Consider the following 20,756-nt stretch of genomic DNA (forward strand, 5'->3'; position numbering starts at 1 on the left):
ATTGGATATGTAATTAGTCGGATTACAATAGTCTTTTGTAAAAAAATCTTGTATTGGGCAGTGCTCTATAATCCGACAATGCCCTGCATAATGCTTGTCGGATTACGGGAGGTCCACTTTATTTCATAAAACAGAACAGATTTCACACAACGGTAACGATATGTGTAAAACGCTAATTGGTAACGTTATTTATATAGTTAATTCGTATCGCTATTCTTAACATTAATTGTTAACGATATATACCGTTATGTATTATCGTTATATAAAGTTTACATTACCGATATCAAGCTAATAACAGTATCAGTTGTAATTTTTTTGAAAATAACGTTATTTACTACTTTTAGTGTTAATTTGGTAACTTTAAAAGCCCTGCTGTTTGACATTGATTGTTCGTTTGCAAATTACCTACAGATTTCGTTCGGAAACTGGTACTTTTAAGTATATGTTAGATTTTCATTTCACTTTTGTTAAAATAAATATTATCCTTTATCAAAATATTATCATATCCAATGTTAAATGTTTTCTGTTACGTATCATATATATATTTTAAGGATAATGTTAATTATATTTGAAAAAATAATTTTGATGAGTTGGCTTGCGTGTCTCGCCGTCAGTCTGCCGTAACGTGGCGGCACTGCGCTCGTGTGTGTGCTACAGGAGTGGCTTTGAACTGTCATTGTTCATGTAGTTTCTGTGATAAGAATTTTATTGTGAAATTATAGTTTAGAGAATTAATTATACCTTCACGATGTCGGCGTCAGGCGAATTTGGTAATCCATTACGAAAATTCAAGCTAGTATTCCTCGGTGAACAGAGTGGTAAGTCCTGGGACAAATTTGTCGTACATTTTTAATATTACAGTTTTGAATTTTCGACATGAAGATATAGATCTCTATAGACTTTATAACTGACCTATATTTCTAGGAAGACTACTTTTAATTGGAGATTGTGGGGGGTTCGTGAGTTGTACTATCTTTGCGCCCGTAATGTCAGTGTATCGCCAAATTTAATCAGTCAGATACCTATGTAGGTTACACTCTCGTAGTGCGAAATAGCCGCGAATCGTCTATTATGTGACGTTCTCACGCATTGCATAGCCTGTGTCCCGTTACTAATTGTTTTTAAGTTCGATACTGTTGCTTGTGTGATTGAAAGGTGCATTGACTTGACATGGATCTTTCTGTTTTTCAGTGGGCAAGACGTCGCTCATCACTAGGTTCATGTATGACAGCTTTGACAACACTTACCAGGTGAGTCACATTTAGTCAGCTAACATCTGAACATGTTTTAGAAGCTGTACAGCTAGTGGCATTGGGGTCACAATTATATCATAGTCATCAAGACTAATTAGCATAAACATGCAATATTCATTTGATGAAAAGATAGTGATGATATAATATGATGCAGAAGTTGTATTAGTATAATAATAGGGTATTTTAGTTGTTCACACATGCTGTTCAATCTCAGGGGTCATTGACCAACCTAATAAACCTTTAAGTTTTATTTTTACCACTCTTATTACTCCCTATTACTAATCACTGTTCTCATGCTACGTAATTGACATAATGGTTATATACCTACTAAAATATAAAATTTGATTGAAATCTTATTTCTATTTCAATATATCTAAATGCTATTTCATCTATTATCTATGTGGTTGTCTATTGTTAAGTTAATATATTTGTCTGCTTCTGTGCCTTTTTATATTATGCTTTGTACAGTGTAACTTTTGTTTAAAACAATAAACTTTATGTCTATCAGTTTTGTGTGGTTTCCATCATACCAACATTCCACATACAGTCTTTCACACTTATCAACCTGGCCTTTGTGTCTGTCTATGTGAGAGGTTCAAAGGAAGAAAAAAACTTTACTTTCTCAATCTAGGATCAGGTATAAATGATGCTGTTCAAACTATTTATGAGTTAAACTGGCCACTAAGAAAAAAAGAAAAACTGAAATACAATGTTAAGTCAGATATTGTATAAAAAGCATATTATTAAGAAATATTAGTTCATTATTATTGATCTGCAATTGTATTGTCAAACTACCTAAATCAGTTATTATAGTGCAGTATTAAATTCAAGTGCAAGTGCAGTTTTACTCTGATCATCATGAATTCCTACTGTCGCCTTTAACGACATTGACAACAAGAGATTGAGTGGTTTTTTTTCTTTTTTCCATTGAAGCCAGAAACCATACGGCACAGTTCAAAGTTTTAAATGTACCAAATTTTTCTTGTGCAGGCAACAATCGGTATAGATTTCCTGTCAAAGACGATGTACCTGGAAGACCGCACCGTAAGGCTTCAGCTATGGGATACAGCCGGCCAGGAGCGCTTCCGCTCCCTCATACCTTCCTACATCAGGGACTCCACTGTCGCTGTTGTGGTCTATGATATAACCAGTGAGTGTATTGTTAGACATATGGGTTTTTAATTACGGGTAGATCTTTCTCCTGCCTTTAGTCCCATTTACATCCTCTCCTCTCTGGAGAGGTGCTCGGGGTATACCTTTGACCATGGATCCTGGATTGGGTGAGACAGATTTTTATACAAAGCAACTCCCATCTGACCTCCTCGACCTTAGCAGGTAAACTTAACCCATATTGGATCCATGGTTACACATCCAGTTGCCTGAATGTGCAGGTTTCCTCACGATGTTTTCCCTTACCGTAAGAGCATCGGTTAGTATTCAAACTAATGTACATAACTTTGAAAAGAGTCATTGGTATATGGCCGAGGTGGGATTTGAACCTGTGCTTTTCTGCGCATCACGCATTTTGACTACCTTACCGATTCGTCTACCGATGCTCGTGTTGATGACTTAATGTAAATATACCAGTTTACCAGCAGTTCATATGCCAGTCAGTCAGTCAGTGTCTTCCTTGCGTAAAGCGAAAAATCCTGTTAATTTTCGTTCCTGCGGGAATTTTGGGAAACACTCGAATCTCTAAGTGCACCCATTTACCACGTCAAAAACCTACTGCTGAATTTAAAACAGCGTCGTTGAGTTAGCTATAGTAGTTAGTTAACTATATTCATATAAACACTTATAAAGATAAACATCCAGGCCCAGGCCAATCGAAAAATGTTCGGTTTCATGCCCTGACCGGGATTCGAATCCGGAGTCTCCAATGTCACAGTCAAGTAACGACAATTAAGAAAGACACAATGATAATTATGTTAGTATCGTGAACGTGATCAAACAACGTACGAAGTATTGAAACTGGGCCGGCAACCTCGGGCGGCCGTCGAAGGCCACAAGAATGCGTTATTAATACACTAAATGCAATTTGATATCCTTCGCGATGTTGCCGCAAAATCAATTAATGTACCTACACGTTAAGATTATTGTGAGCCACTAGTTATTTTATGCAGCCCACAAACGAACTAAAATTACGATTTATGCTGTAAACGCTGGAATTTTCAAAAAAGGAGATTATATTCTTTTCTTCAAGGTTAAATATTAACTATAAGTACTTACATGTTAGTCCCAAATTTCGTAAAATCAGTTTCCCGCACCACCGTAAGAGCATACAGTTAACTTACATACATAGAGTTAACTTTCATACACACAGTTCTAATAGGCCTATATCCACATCCACATCTACACTATTTATGAAGAGAAAAGATTTGTATGTTTGTAACGAATAAACTCAAAAACTACTAGACTGATTTTCGCGAAATCTTGCAAAGATATAGAATAGATCCTCAGGAGTGACATAGAGTATCTTTTTTAGAAGCGAAGCTCCGCGCAAATTTAGTGTAAATGTAATTCCACATTCCATACTTATTATTTTACGTTCGTACGCCAGATATAATTATCAATGAAGTTCATGTTAATTAAATTAATAAATTTTAGGATCTAAACCGAAAGATTATTTTTGAATAGTCCTGAAACCTTTTTAAACTTACTTAAAAGTTAAATTACTATTAGATTGTCTCGTATCAGGCTTTTCAGGACTGTCGGTTCTGCCTACCCCACAAGGGATATTGACGTGACTATATGTATGTTTGAAAGTTAAATGTCGGTAATATATTCTGTGTTACTGGCAGATAATTATTAGGATTAATTAATATCTTCCTATGCGGCAATTAACATAGTTTATCAAATCAGACTTTTTATGATTGAGTAAGGAAGTTAGTTTTGATTTGCTCATCCATTACTGCTGGGCAGTGCTGTTTAACTGGACAGTAGAAATTTATTTATTGCTGAAAAGACTGGTAGGAGATGTGTCGAGCGAGCCTCCGCCTAAAAAAGTCCCGCTGTGATAGTAAATGCTCTTCAAGCTAATTTTGTTCTCATAGTAATCAGAAAAAGCCGTGTGCCGTGTGGTTCCCGGCACCAATACAAAAAAGAATAGGACCACTCCATCTCTTTCCCTTGGATGTCGTAAAAGCCGACTAAGGGGTAGGCTTATAAACTTGGGATTCTTCTTTTAGGCGATGGGCTAGCAACCTGTCACTATTTTAATCTCAATCCTATCTTAAAACCAAATAGCTGAACGTGGCCTATCAGTCTTTACAAGGCTGTAGGCTCTGTCTACCCCGCAAGGGATATAGACGTGATTATATGTATCTATGTAATCAGAAAAAGTACAGTCTAAGCAAGGGTTTGGTCATGGCGCTACGTAAGTATGTCTCGTAGGCGGCCCGATGACCTCACCTGACGTCCGCTCGAATGAATCTTGTACGAGTATGTGTCCCGCAAACTATTTCGACGTCGTCGGCAGACTTAAATGGAGGTCTCGCCAACAAGTAGGCAGAATCGATGAATGATTTTAGGTCTTAAGCGCAAAAAGCTGACACCAGAAGTAAACTTTGTTTTAAATCTATGAGATTAATTTCGATTTTAGATTAAATCCCATCATCCTTCAAATGTTTTTATTCCATTTGGAAAGTTAAAACGTCAACATATTTATAGCGGGCGGCTGTCAGTAATGCTTACATTTTATCATAAGAAATGTCCAATTAGTCAACGAAATTGCAGTCGCAGTGCGAACTACGTCATAAGTTTTCGATCAAAGACTTTCTTTGTTGTTTTTCTTCAGCAAAAACAGACGATATCTTCAATTAAACTGCTATTTATGCTATAACTCTATGCTATTCATGAATTACGAATACCTTTCTTCCAAAACATTTTGAAAATCTTACTCTCGATGTATGTTTCAACTTATTTCGGAAGTGCAGTCTAGAAATCCATCAGTTGCATAGATGTAGTGATGCAAGTTGGGTCTCATATCGATAATATTATCAAGTTGACGAAAATATTAATGATCAATAATAACGACAGTTTGTATCGATATTTAAGAATATGTACATTGATCTGTGAATCACTATTGAAAAAGCTCCTCCGAACCTTCTATTCTCTATCTGACCGCATATGAAATTACAAAAAAGGTCATCTTTTCTCCAAATGATATCATTATTATTATAATGAGTTTGTTGAAATATCGATGTATCTATCCATATAACAGCTGATATATTATCGATACTATCGAATATCGATATATCGTTGCAACTCTACACAGATGCATTAGTCGGCCGGCGCACCGCATGCATTATTTACGAGCTGCATTCATCTTTTTCTTATATTTCCCAGTACTGTAACATAGAAATTTTTCCCAGGGTGGGAAAATTTAAGACTGATTACTTAGACTCGGCCTGTATTTTGTATTTGAAATTACAAGGTACGGAAACTGATTGACTATTTCGTATAGGTATACTCATGTCTTTATTATGAAATAACTTCGTATTTTATGGTCGTTTATATATAGGTATTTTTTATCCAAAGTCACAAATATAATTGTGTTATCGTACATCTTCCACTTGTCATAATCTCTGAACACTTTTCATTTATTCACATTATCAATCGTTTCTTGTGTGATTTTCGTTAAGGTCATCTGCGGATCCAGTCTCCGCCTTCAAAAGAGGAGTAATTTTATCTATGTCTAGTTAACCAGTAAAATTCAAAATGTAACGCCAAATGTTAAATAGTTTATAATGTATGCCTTTGCCATTTAGGAACTTTACCCCAGTTGTATAAATGTCACCCCGACCTCACTATCGTCTCAATTTCGATGTTTGACTAACAGCCAGCCTTCGGCGCCTGGACTGCCACAAATATTTGTCCCAAGCTCATATGACGCCCCAGCGACCCCGGCCCCATTTATATGTTTTGTTTAATGAAAACTTTTCTGAGAATTTTGTAGGCTTGTATTTTAATTATTTTTCTAAATACTTTTAACGAAAATAAGTTTTCTTTATCACACAGGCATGTTGAGTTTTTGCCTTTTCTCATTCATTATATTGTAAGGTTTTGAAATGTTGGTTTCGGAAATAAGACGGAATATCTTTAGTGCTATTATTGTATTAACTTTCTTAAAATCCCCATTTTTTGTCGCTAAAAGTAATACTTTATGGCATTGCTTTACATAGAGTAATGTGCGTTATCTGGATCGTGCCAAACGAAATGTACACATTTTAATTGACTGTTATCGTGTTCGTACAAAACAAAGTTATTTTGTTTTTGTCCAACGTTTTTAAAAAGTTTTTAAGAATCGTTTTTTTTTTAAATTACGTTCTCGGGGCCCAAATGTAATGTGATCTGTGTAGTTATTTATAATTTGCTTGATCACATAGCCGTGAACGATTAAGATATTGTTTATAATTTATCCAATTAATGGATCATAAACCTATACTAATATTATAAAGTGCCGTGTGGTTAAAAAGAATAGGACTCCATCTCTACGTGGATGTTGTAATAGGCGACTAAGGGATACGCTTTTTTGGGACTTGGGATTCTTCTTTTAGGCGACGCGTTTGCAACCTGCCACTTTATATGAATCTCAATTCTATCAGTCAGCCAAACAGCTGATCGGGGCCTATCAATATTTTCAAGGCTGTTGGCTTTGTCTACATCGCAAGTCTATATTAGACCTGATTATATGTATGTATGTATAAAGAGGTATATTAATAATGTTTGATGAATATTCGTAAAGAAAAAAAGGCGACCTTAGACATAATACTTCTCTACTACTAGTAGCTCTGAAGGGGCTAGAATTATCAGTAGTTTAATATAATTTGTGGTATCTCTTAGAGCTTTAGAATCGATATTGACCCGGTCGAGGTCGCAGCGCGAACTAACTTCAACATGCCTTGAAGTGTAGAATTCTAGATGTGTTCTAAAGGCGAGGGTGGGCCGTATATTTCAGCTGTCTGGCCGCAATAACCTTCGTGGTGAGTAACACCCCAGCCGGCTTTACGTATAGCTTACACGGCCTTATTGGCTGTGTGTTTAGCACAGCGGATTTGATTAAAGTATAATCGAGTTTGATGAAATTAAATATTGTGTAGAAATGGCCACTAAAAATAGTAAATAAAGGATTTCCATGTTTTGACAATGCTGATTTTAAAAAGTGAGCATATAACTATTGGGCAGTCGCAGTGCGAATTTCGTCATAAGTTTTTAAGAAATATACGTATCGAATCGATAACTGAATCTCTTTTAAAGTCTGTTTAAGTATATAAATATTTGAGAAATTTGGTTTTGTACATATTTTATTAACTTTTAGGATCATGCTAGACCAACATATTGATGCATGAGCATGAAGAGAGTTATGAATGTGTTTAAAGCGAAAGAAGTATGCTGAGATCGTGGCAAATCGAAAGATAAACTCTCTGCCTACCCTTCCGGGAAAAAGACGTGATTTTATGTATGTATTTATTGAAACATATACATCATAAACCCTACCAAGTTTTTATTAAGTATATCTATGTAAGATATACATATTTAGATTATGAAGAATGTCTAACTGTCAGAATTCAAATTCTATACAGTTTTTGTCGATGACCATAAAAAAAAAAGTTTTTACAATTTATTATATGCTCCTTTATTTTTCCTTGCGAGAGAAGGTCTGGCATTGGCTCAACATTAAATTTAGATTTAGTATTTACTGAAGAATGAAAAGTTAAAGTCATAAAACTTCTTTTTATGGCTCACTGAAGCAGACCAGCTTGTGACCTTTCACAAGAGGAACAAAACTAGACGTCGCAGAGATTGTTAAACCAGCCGCGTAAAAAATGCAAGCGTAAAACGCAATTACGTGAAATGAGCGTCGCGGAGCTTAGCACCTACTTAATATTAAAATCCTGTAACGTCGTTTATTTGCACAGAGATTAACTTTGTTTTTGTCTGAATCAATCTCTTTTTCTTATCCGAGCTCTCTCTCTCTCTTATCGCATCCTTTCCGATCAGAAAGTTTACACGGCAAACAATCTGAACGCCTAATGAAGGACCTGCCTAGTTAGCTAATCCGCCCACGTAGCAAAACTATAAATAGGTATATATATATATATATATAATAAATCAAGAGGTCTTTATAACAAAACGCCTATTTAGGAAATGGTTAGTTTTTTATTATATACACATATGAACGTGATTTGTCATAAGAACTATATGACTCAGTTGAAATTAGTTGACTCTTTCTTAGTTGATTATTACTTATTTGACTCTTTCTTAGTTGACTCTTTCTTAGTCGACTCTTACTTAGTTGACTTTTACTTAGTTTACTCTTACTTAGTTGACACTTACTAAGTTCACTCATACTTAGTTTACTCTTACTTAGTTGACTCTTACTTAGTTCATTCTTACTTAGTTCACTCTTACTAAGTTTACTCTTACTTAGTTTACTCTTACCACGTCCAGCCTAGAGCGTCTTCGTTTTTTAAGACCATTGGCACGCATGTCATCCTTCACATAATTTAAGTAGGTACACAGCGATCGTGGCAAGTCGAAAGTGCTTCGTCGCATAATGTAGTCTCTGTCTACCTCTCCGGGGACGAGACGTGCTTACGTATGTATGTATTTTCATTTCAATAAAGTTGTCAAAAAATAATTAGGCTATTCAATAACATTGAGAAGGCACATGTCGCATTTAATGGTTGAGGGAGGAAGATAAATATGAAATGTAAGACATATGTCTTTTCAATAGTAATAGTTTCACTCTTATACTGATTAGGTAATTTTCCCACGCCCTTGTTTATTATCTATACTAATATTATAAAGCTACAGAGTTTGTTTGTTTGTCTGAACGCGCTAATCTCAGGAACTACTGGTTCGAATTGAAAAATTATTTTTGCGTTGAATAGACAATTTATTGAGGAAGGCTTTAGGCTATATAATATCACGCTGCAACTATAAGGAGCAAAGAAATAATGGAATACTAGCTGTGCCCGCGACTTCTTCCGCGTGGAATAGTTATTTTGGGCATCATTGAAGCCCGCAAGGATAAATAATTTTCTCCGTTTTTTTTCTCATTTTCCATTATTTCGTTGCTCGTAAAAGTTGTAGCGTGATGTTATATAGCCTAAAGCCTTCCTCGATAAATGGTCCATTCAACATAAAAATATTTTTTCAATTCGAACCAGTAGTTCCAGAGATTAGCGCGTTCAAACAAACAAACTCTTTAGCTTTATAATATGAGTATAGATGTGAAAAAAACGGGGAAAATTATTCATTCTTGAGGGCCCAAAATTACTATTCCACGCGGACGAAGTCGCGGGCACAGCTAGTTATGAAATATAATAATGGAAAAGATATGTTCGTGTCGGTCGTGTAGTATTTTATTACGGCAGGCCGCTGGGGACGGTCGTAAGTTTACCTATATCGTCTCTTACGATACACGTAAAATTTAATACCGGCCGTGTTCTCATACACTCGTTCTCTTATTAATTCTGTGATCCTTTTAAAATATCGGAAGTATTTTCAACTTCATGTATTTGGAATTTGAAATGTGAATTTCTGTCTTTTATATAGTACACTAGCTGTTAACCTCTGCTTCGCCCGCGTGAATTTAGCGCTACTAACAAAAGAATACAAGTTTTTTGATAGTTCCGCGGGAGCCATAGTGTTTACCGGATGAAAGGTACCCATGTCCTTATCCGTACTCCACACTTTACATATGAATGCAAAATTTCATGCAGATCGGTTTAGTGGGTTATTTGTGAAGAGGCAACAAACAAACTCACTTTCGAATGTATAGGAACAACAAACGATAATCGACTTTAACATCCAAACTTATAAAAAACTACTCTCATTCAAATATAAATATAAAATAATTTATTATATAGTATTTGGAACACTGTAGTGAAAAGTAAAATAAATACTTAATAAAATTTTTACACAGCTGTCCATCGAAAATATTAAATGTAATCAAGAACATCCCTGAAATAACAGTTTTAGTCAATTTGAGGATTGTGGACGCCGCCTGTAGCCTGCTCGGGACAAGAAAATAAAATGTCTGACAAACAAGACAAAATTACGGTTACTTCGAGGTTTATAGAAGTAAGATAAAAGAATAATGCGTATTTTTATGTTTTAAAAGTTTACAAATATTCACAGTATTTATTTAAACAATAATGTAGCAGAATTCTATATTTGGCTTTGCGGCAGAAAAGAAGCTACCTTATTAGCTGAATTATTTTACACAATTGTCATCACGTGATGTTTGTATTAAAAATTATATTATTTGTAACTATTATTGTGCCGTGTGGTTCCCGGCACAAATACAAAACAAAAAATAATAAGACCGCTCCATCTCTTTCCCATGGATGTCGTGAAAGGCGACTAAGGGATAGGCTTATAAAATTGCGATCCTTTTTTTAGGCGATGGGCTAGCAACCTGTCACTATTTGGATCACAATTCCATCATTAAGCCGAGCAGCTGAACGTGGTCATTTAGTCTTTTCTGGACTATTGGCTCTGTCTACCCCGTAAGGGATATAGACGTGACTATATGTATGTATGTATGTATTATTATTCCCTGGTCAGCGACGTAGACGTGACCATTTTATAGAGACCTTACGAACCTACACAAAAACAGGTAACACCGTAACATATCGTCTATTTTACAACGTACTTAGTAAAGGCGTGGACAAAATGTTCCGCTATTCGCCCGCTCCGTGACACACTTTTGCCGTTTCTTGTATTTTTTGCAATCGGCGGGATTTCGATTAGTGTTATTACCGTGCCGCACGAAAACATACATACATAGGTACATATATTCACTAATTTTGAATTTAAACGCTGAAGCGCGTTTTTTACTTAGCTAAATTCAGAGAAATTTAGCCATCCGAAATGATACTACTACTTGTCTGAATTGGTTACTAGATACGCGCTTAAGATTGCATTAATTTGCATGTCTTTTATTTCTTTATTACTCGTATGATACAATTTGTAAAGTACAATAGGCGGACTTAATGCCATAGCATTATCTAACAGTCTACCATTAGTTTTAAGATCAAGACTTTTATCACCTCAGTTTTCGTGCACAAACTAATAAAAAAGTAATAGGACCACTCCGTCTCATTCCCATGGATGTCGTAAAAGGCGACGAAGGGATTGGCCTACAAACTTTGAATTCTTTAAGGCGATGGGCTTGCAACCTGTCACTATTTAAATCTCAATTCTATCATTAAGCCAAACATCTGAACGTGGCCTTTCAGTCTTTTCAAGACTGCTGGCTCTGTCTACCACGCAAGGGATATAGACATGATGATTATATGTAGTAACACAGAATATAATACAATAACGAGCGTGTGATTCGACCTTTTCAGATGCAAACTCATTCCACCAAACCTCGAAGTGGATCGATGACGTCCGCACGGAGCGCGGCTCCGACGTCATCATCATGCTGGTGGGAAACAAGACTGATTTGTCCGACAAGAGGCAGGTGTCCACCGAGGACGGAGACAGGAAGGCGAAGGAGCTGAACGTGATGTTCATAGAGACCAGCGCTAAGGCCGGGTACAATGTCAAACAGGTAATCGGTTGCTGTTGTACTTACATACATACATAAAATCACGCCTTTTTCCCGGAGGGTGTAGGCAGAGACTACCTCTTTCCACTTGCCACTTCTTCTGTTGTAGGTACTTTGTTACAGGAAATGTTCGAGATGACTATCGAGTCTATTATGAGAATTGAGCCGTGTGGTTCCCGGCACCAATGCAAAAAAAGAATAGGACCACTCCATCTCTTACCCATGGCTGTCGTAAAAGGCGACTAAGGGATAGGCTTACAAATTTGGGATTATTTTTTTGGGGATGGGTTAGCAACCTGTCACTATTTGAATCTCAATTCTATCATTAAGCTTAATAGCTGAACGTGGGCATTCAGTCTTTTCAAGACTGTTGGCTCTGTCTACCCCGCAAGGGATGTAGACGTGATTATATGTATGTATGTACGAACTACGTCTTCAACGATTTCAACCATAATCCTAGTGTAAATATATATTAAGTATAGGTTTATAGTATATATGGTATAGAAAGTGTAGCGGGAGCGATGATTCTGGAACCACACGTAGTTCGTATATTAATTTATGTTATTTGTTAATGTTTCCAGCTGTTCCGACGAGTGGCGGCCGCGCTGCCCGGCATGGACTCGGCGGAGAGCAAGCCCCCCGAAGACAGTATCCTTTTTTGTTTACGTTTGTGCCTTTCCCTGACAACGTGTAGACGATGCCTTTGCTCGAGTTTATACAATCATCCTTTTTTTTTATTTTGATGTAACAGTGAATTAATTATTAACTGGGTGATCGAGATTTCATACAAACACACTTTCGCTTTCATTTCATTGATATACTAGAGAGTGACGGCGGCTCCGTTCGCGTAAAACGCAAAATCACGTTATCTCCCGTTCCCGGGGGAATTTGTAATAAAATTGTAACTTGATTGGAGTATAAAGGTGGGCCTTGTATATATAACTTTACCATAACATGTTTCTTTCTAGAGAAACAGTGCGCTATCCGTGACAAACCACGAAAGTGTTGAAACTGCAAAAGTCAGACCATTATATGCGACTTAATATTTTGTACTACAAATTAACGAATGACAAAAATTTCAAACGAAAATAAGAGTAAATTTTAATATAAGCAAAGCTGAACGTGGCCTATCAGTCTTTTTAAGATTGTTGTTGCATACCTCGTAAGGGATATAGACGTGATTATATGTACATATGTATGCAAATTTAATGCCGAAAATAAGTGCTTGTACTATACATTACAATTATTTTTTTACGTCATGAAATCAAAATACAGACTCGACGACCAAATTAACATTATAAGTACAAAAAATTCCATGTCTTAGGAAGAAATCATGTTTTTTCGTAACTGAAATTTTTGACACCCACACTGATATACCTCACGAAAATTAGATTTAATATGTATCAAATGATACACACATATGAATCACGCTACATGCACTATATGTAAACAGTTAATATACATATTTATCTATCTATAGTTTTGTGATTTTGGCTAGAAAATATAACCTAGGTTTGCAGGTAAATTGGGGGACTAACAAGAGTATTTAACATTTTGTGGAATTTTTTACCGTTTTTTTTGAGATTTGCTACTGTATCAGATCCGTTAGGGGTTAACGTTTAGTTATTATGTTATAAACTAAACATACGTAAATTTTTTTTAAAATTATTAAACATACAAGTGAGGTGACAATTGTGTTACGACAAATGCAAGGTATAATGTCGAAGCTATTTAAAAAAAAAAAAAAGTTTCCTATTTTCAGTTATTTGGTATGAAAATAAAAGGGATAAATTGATGTTTTACATGTTGAGAATTTATATTGCTGTTTAAAAAAAAACCTAAGAGAATAATTATGAAGTGTTTCATGAGTTATTGTGAAAATTATACGAAGGAAATAGTTATTAAAACCAGTAGCCAATCTCGCGAGCGCGTGTGTATGTGTGTTACGGTGGTGGTAACGTCTTAACACTTTGTAAGTAATTTTAACTTTTACTAATTTTGTATGTATTCGTTCAACGCAGCAGATTACAATTATTTTTTTGTTTTATCTTTAATTTTACATCGCGTTACAGGAAATTCTATTAGCCATTTCCTCAGACAAACGTGTTCTTTCTGTGTTCGCAGAGGTTTTACTTCAAGAAAAATTAAATGCCTTGTAAAGTAATTAGTTTTCCTTGAAAAAGACAAAGTTTTTTTTCTATTCTTAGTTGACAGTGTTTCTATAGCTAGTTTTAACCGTCCTCCAAAAATTATTTAAAGTAAATAATTTGTGACTCAACTGCTGCGTTTGAAGTTGAAAAAGATGTGTTATTTCAAATAATGAATGAACAAAAACGAAATACTAGGTTTACGAAAGCTTTGGACTGTTATCACTTGAAACATGATTTCCTTAAACCTGTATCCTAAATTAACCTAGTATTTCGTAAGTGTATGGTATTTTGTTTGATACTAATATGTACGTATAATGTCGACTATACCTATTTTTCTTACTTATTGCTTATTATTTCATTTTCTTTTGTAGTTAAACAAACGCTTATACACCTTCATAGTAGGCAATCGCTTGTTACTTTTCACTTTGTTTGTCGCTTCTCCTGATTTCCGTAGTTTTTGGTTGTTTCCTTAATTTATGTGTACAGTGCACGAGGTGATCCTGAGACAGGCGCCCGGCGACAACAAGGAGCCCGACGGGGGCTGCGCCTGCTAACTGTAGGAACAGATACCGGGAACAGATATCAGATACTAGGATACCAGATACCAGCGTCTCACGCATTGTCGTCCATCACTAGAGCCGTTCCACGTGGGTTCGAAGTTTGAAATGGGTGTTGTGATTGGTTGCATTTAGTTTGAGTTTCGAATCGGTTTTGATTCTTTGTGTTTTGTGAGTGGATGCGTTAAGTAGGTTACATTGTCAATTATTGGGCTTGATTTCAATTGCCAAGGTTAACAGATTTTTGTATTTTATTGCGCAAAAAATAACTCACGTCTTGTTATATCCAGCTCTGATTTGTTCTTAACACAATTATCTTATAGTTCATTTTGCAATACCATCTATTTATTTTCTTGGCAATGTAAATCTAGCCTAGAGAAGAGAGTGTTATCGCGCCAAGGACGACAAAATGCGGTGCCGATCTGATGAATTTGTGCTATGTGCTTTTATGTTCCAGTGATATTAGGATCTAATGTAGTTTCCAATATAGAATGTCCTCACGAATCTATTTTATGATTTTTATAAACTTGCGTCTTAAATGCAACGATGATAACGCGCCCTTATCTTCGCTCCCGGCCTGTTACTTTTAACTTATCAACCGATCACATATTGAAAAGAATTAAATAAAGCCGGAAACAAAAATAAACCACATCGCGATTAATACATAGAGCAAGTGATTAAGAACTTCTTGACTTTTTAGTAATCACGGTTGACAGATAAACTTGACCGCCCTTTGACAGTGGTCATGTTTCTCAACAAGTGACTGTACACTGAATTATTATGTATGTAACGCCTTACAAGGAATATATCGAAGTATTTAAAACTCAGATACTATGATTAATTTTAAATTAAAATCGCGTCAATTATTTGAAAGCAATTTGTTCACATCAGCACGTTATTGTCCGCTCAGCCGCCACTAGCAGCTTATTTTGTATAATGTTAGGTGTAAAGGGTTCGTACGTCTAAGACTGACTCGTACTTTGCCATCTTTTGATTACTTGCTTATGGGAGCTCTCTAGGCGTTCAATTGGTAGAACAGAGAGTGTGATTTACCTTAAAAAATATGGCGTAATGTCAATCATACTTTTAAGTTGGTTATGCTACTTACAGTACACACCGTACCAACAAAGGCCACAAACGAATGGCTTAGCTGATTTTTTTAAATTACGGATTAAAATAAAGTAATTGAGTTTGCGAACTATGTACCACTATGAGAATCGATAACAAACTATACCATCGTCTTGGTGCTCCCTAAAGCCCTAAATACTAGTGTCCATTTTTCTTAGATCTTAGATTTTCTGAATGAAATGATTCGGTGTGAGGCTATATTGTGAACGAAATTTATTTTTCAGTTTAAATTTGCTCGGATGCTCATGAGTTTGCAACGTTTTTGAACCCATCTTCGGATATGCAATATATGTGTGTATGTACGTACATACAGAAAAATATACTAAATCTGTTATATATTATGTGTAGAAATATGAAGGCGCAGTGCACATACCACAGTGTATAGGTAGATGGATAAAGCGATAAAAATCCTGGCAATACAATACTGCCGTATAAAAAACTACAATAAAAAAAAACTAATTTCGATTCTAAAATCAGTTTTACTTGTTCTACATGCCAGTTTCAATTTTTTTTTAAGAACATGTGTTTGCTCGCTTTATACGCTGTGGTATTTCAGTGATAGTTGGAGCTGTTTGTATATAGCGCGGGCCGCGATTGTGCTTTTTCCTCCAGTAATCGCTTTAGAATTTATCTGTTACATTTTGAAAACAGATGATGTAAAAATATATTTAACATTACTGAAGTTGGTATTTTATAGATTTGAATTTTTCGTTTAATTTTAAAACCTTATTTTTAAATTAATATCTTGGACTAGCAATTTTCATTATGGACTAAAACATTATTGGCAGTATTTAATCCCTCGCGGCCCTTTTGTATTTAGTAGGTATTACTTATTTATTTAGGGCTTAAGTGAACTGTATTGATAATAATAATATGGTCATTAGTGAGATTTTCACAGCTAGCTTACAATTTTATAACGTTTGACATTGAATTTGTACCATTCCGATAGCTTTTCTTAAAAAGATCACCTAAACATGGGATAATACCTGGAAATCATATTAGATAAATTAATACGATAAATTAATGCTAATTTAAAAATAAATTATTTTTTATAAATGAGATTTTTATGTATATTTTACCTTTAAGTTTTTTTTAGTGGTTTATGTTATCGATTTTATGCATTTTTCTTTTGATGTCAATCATTACACACTAGAAAAATATATACCACATTTGCAGTTTTCCAATAACAGACATGCATTAGACCTGTCAATGATTTTTTATTATGCTCAATTAAGTATATCACTTCACTGACATACTTACGATACAAAGGTGTTATACTTTTCTCTTAAGCTCACTGTACTTTCAATTATTTTTTATATCTGACAGGAGTTGCTATAAGTAACAGTTCTTACTTTAAGTTTTTGCGTCCTATAAAAGTTTTTGCGATTTAAACTTTAATCACTACATTAATATAAATTAGATGTGTGTTTGTCAATGTCTTGTTCTGTTAGGCAGCAACTGTGGTACACAGCTATCTTACTGCGAAACTTATTATTTGTACATACCGTCCTTCACGCTGATATGTTTTGAATAAAATTTATAAAACACTAATATTGTATTTATTTTCGACGGACCTTGTTTTGTAAATAGTGTGAATTATTGAATGTTTTCTACGATGTTCTGTATGAAAAAACAATCACTTAACCTTTTTATTTAACTTTTGTTCAACTCATTAGGTGAAATATTTGTTTCACTTAAAAATTAATTGCATTTATTGAAAACATATTTGAAACTAAAACTAAGTAAATGCTTTTTATGACAATGTGTTTAATAATGATAAACTAATATTTAATCTATCCGCTGACTCCGGCCCCAGCCTCGAACAAACAGCTAGTGCAGTGGAGGCAACTTTTTGGTGCACTACAGGGCTCCCGTCTCACCTCCGAGACAGACTAGTTTGTCATACTAGTACAACAACTAGAATACACGCTTCCTGGTCATACTATGATTTTTGCACCTTCTGTAGTAGAAATAAAAGAACGAACGAAGAATAAGGAGTCCACAATTGCATTATATCTTGTTGGTCCAACTATTTATTTGCTACATTTTTATCTACAGCCATGAAGACACCCACGGAGTAAACTACGATTTTTTAGATGTTTATTCTTACCAAATTGAACAATTCGTTTCAGCTAAAGAATTATGTTTCTTCTGGATGTTTACAATTCAATACAATTATATTAAATCAAAAGAGGGCTCAGTTGTATTGTTCTGTCAAACGACCATTTTATATTCGTCGATATAAAATGGCCGTTTGAGAGGTCGCGTTCGATTGGAACTTATTTAAAAATAAGAATTAATAAGATTATATTCCCGTGAGTTTCTTAACTCTGGCACAGCGGTGGACCTCCAGACCCAGTCTCCCCTGGGCTCCGAGCAGGAAGGCAATGAGAGCGGTTGCGTGTGCTGAACCCCTACCCCCCATCTCCCCCCGCACCCGCGCTGACAAGCCTCCCACGACGAGAAGACGCGGATGACGACCGACGCCTGCGATGTCCCCAACTCTTCGATTTACCCGCGTTATACCCCCGCTCAATGTCATGCTTGGAATAGCTTATACATTTATTTGATCATGGAATTTGTACTGCCTGAAAGCTTCACTCCCTTATGTGATATTCAGAAAGAGAAATTTTTCGACTATGGAATTCTAATTTTGATATAATCATCTTTCTCTCAGTGGTGGTGTTATTAAATAGTTAAATAGATACGGAGAGGGATTAACGATTGAAAGAGACTGAAAGAAAAAAGGGCATATCTCTATTCTGAACTTTTTATTTAGGAGTTATGCTTTCAGATTGTTTACACTTCCATTTTCCAGCGGTTCGGAGTGTGACGTCATTTTTGTAGTACCTATTTGGGATTGACAATGAACAAGAATGACGTGACATTGTCGAACGTTACAGCTGGCTTTAGTTACATTAGCCAAAAGGTAAAATTATGACCATGTTCTTTTGACGTAATTGCTAAGCATCTTACATTTGTACGGGTTTTGGTTCCTTATATGCTCATCACTGCCCGCAGCGCCGAAATGGCGCTCCTCAATTCTTATATTTGACTGAAATATTTTTATGCTTTTGTAACTAAAACTAATGTCTACAATAATACTACTCTTTCAAGCGGCATGAAGCATTTACTTCTATGGTGAATTTTTCAATGGAATTTTTTAAGCTCTTTGGATCTCTTTACGTATTGCGATATGTAGTGCAATAACCATATTATAATCTAGAATAAATTTTTATCATATACGCAACTTGAAGCACTTGTGTGTAAAATCCGCCATTTGGGTGCACTGTAAGCTTCGATCAACTATAAACAACATATTGATCAAATATATTGTTTATAGTACGTCAATGACTGTAAGGCAAGCATTGAGCTTTATGAAAATGCAGTTAAGGTTCAATATTGCTTGTAATAATACACAAGTACTTTTTACCAAGGAACTCAACAGTAATTGCTCTTGTGCTTTCAAAAGTACGCAAGTATATAATTTTAGGCGGATTTTGACGATTTGTGATATGTAGCGCGAATAAGGTAATTATAAAATGCTATGCTGACACTTTCTTTAAATTTATGTTTTAGTGTGATTCCTTTTGTATTTTTGTGTCTTTCTTGTTACAAAAGACTGCTCTTGTAAAGGTTAACTTGCATGGCATAAAATCTGTCGAACAGACGAACGGTTTTGTCATCTTATAAAGATCACTTATCACACGAAGTACGACGTAGGTAGGTAAGTAAGAAATCATTACATATTTTAAAACAGGACTCTGTAGTGTATAAATTAATTCAAAAATTGATTGCAACAATCATAAAACAGGCTCGGATACCGCGTCGTTGCTTCGTTTGATGTGTACAGACCTTTATACGTAAACGGTCGTAAATATGCGGGGTATACTGTACTTACTATGCTTACCATGTGAAGTGCCGTGAGATTTAAAAAACACAGTTTTTTGTTTGACACTGCCATCTATACAACGTTATAGAAACTAGTGAAGCATAATAAGTACATACGGCGGGTAAATGTTATTTTTAAGTCTCATGGCAATATGATAGGGCGGTGTGTAACCAAATTAAAATAAGCTTAATCGTTTATTTAGCTACTAATGTATCGGGACTGGCGTGTAAGAAAAGAAATTTAAGGTGTGTGAGTATCCAACATTTGAAGATTTTGTAATGTCGTGGAATCGAGTGAATCTGGAAAACATTTTTTGGATCGAATGATAGATAGCTAAGGCCATCAATTTCTTGTCTGATCACTTGGCGACTACTTGTTTGTTTCGTGTCGTATTACTTTCTAGTAGTGACTACTTTTTTGTTCTCGTGATTTGTTCCTGTTAAAACTGAACTGTGTGACATCATCCAATCACTGCGCACTGCGTTCGTAATAAACGTGTGATTGGTCTAATTCTTGCTGCACGCATCTATTTCTGTTACTGAAATTTACCATTTAAAATTGCTAACTTTCTGTGTATTCGGATGTGCACTGAACTCGGAAGATAAATGCCTAAGCCTGATTGTAATCGATGAGTCGTATCGATCCTGTGAAATCGAATGAAAGAGAGTGCCCAGTCTCGATTTGTACATAGTTTGTTGAATTTTATACTGACTGGCTTTATATAAAAAAACTATTGACGCTGAACGTGTTAGCTCGTCGGTTTTACTTTGCTTGAAGACAACGTTGCTTCTAAGTGAGGTGCAATGGATTCACAAAGATTCGCGTAAGGTTTTCATAATAGTTTTACTCTCAGGACTGCAATATTGTAGGTATCTTAAGCACATATAGTGTAATTCAGTATTGTAATTTATGTTTATATGTAAGATTGAGCCGAGCTTTTCTTATATTTTTAATGTTCCCCACAACAGCTGGCAATAGTTATGTGTATATTTAATTAAATATTAAAATAAACTTTATTTAACAAAACGTGTTTTTATTTATCTAAAGTCATAAATTATTAATCCTTGAGCCAAAAAATAACGGGTAGGTCAATATTTTATGCTTCTCTTTCTAAGTTCCAGCAGTTTTTAATCAGAACCCGTTTGCCTTAGTTAAAACAAAGTTTCACCGGTTTTTTGTTGTTCTAGTTCTTATTTCGAATACTAACATCCC

General features: G+C 35.3%; 1 protein-coding gene across 2 annotated transcripts; it reads left to right on the plus strand.

Annotated features, from left to right (window-relative positions):
* Positions 1-590: 590 nt before the first annotated feature.
* Positions 591-20,543, plus strand: LOC106129829 (ras-related protein Rab6). 2 transcript variants are annotated; one of them, XM_013328516.2, is made up of 6 exons: positions 591-818; positions 1,192-1,250; positions 2,244-2,403; positions 11,615-11,820; positions 12,399-12,465; positions 17,992-20,543. In XM_013328516.2, exons 1-6 carry the CDS (start codon positions 749-751, stop codon positions 18,060-18,062), a joined length of 633 nt encoding a protein of 210 aa, XP_013183970.1. In that variant the 5' UTR covers positions 591-748; the 3' UTR covers positions 18,063-20,543. The 2 variants fall into 2 exon arrangements, with proteins under 2 accessions (XP_013183970.1, XP_013183971.1); XM_013328517.2 differs by lacking the exon at positions 17,992-20,543 and adding an exon at positions 14,454-17,203 and having other exon boundaries at positions 598-818.
* Positions 20,544-20,756: the final 213 nt, after the last annotated feature.

Source organism: Amyelois transitella, chromosome 3, assembly GCF_032362555.1.
Source record: "Amyelois transitella isolate CPQ chromosome 3, ilAmyTran1.1, whole genome shotgun sequence".
In the NCBI taxonomy this organism is placed as follows: domain Eukaryota; kingdom Metazoa; phylum Arthropoda; class Insecta; order Lepidoptera; family Pyralidae; genus Amyelois; species Amyelois transitella.

What these genes read in the sequence shown, in the direction of transcription:
- LOC106129829 (XM_013328516.2), top strand. Translation starts at nt 749, where the DNA reads ATGTCGGCGTCAGGCGAATTTGGTAATCCATTACGAAAATTCAAGCTA. An exon ending in CCGGGTACAATGTCAAACAG is followed by an intron (nt 11,821 to 12,398) that starts GTAATCGGTTGC and finishes TAATGTTTCCAG; the next exon opens with CTGTTCCGACGAGTGGCGGC. An exon ending in GAGCAAGCCCCCCGAAGACA is followed by an intron (nt 12,466 to 17,991) that starts GTATCCTTTTTT and finishes ACTCTGGCACAG; the next exon opens with CGGTGGACCTCCAGACCCAG.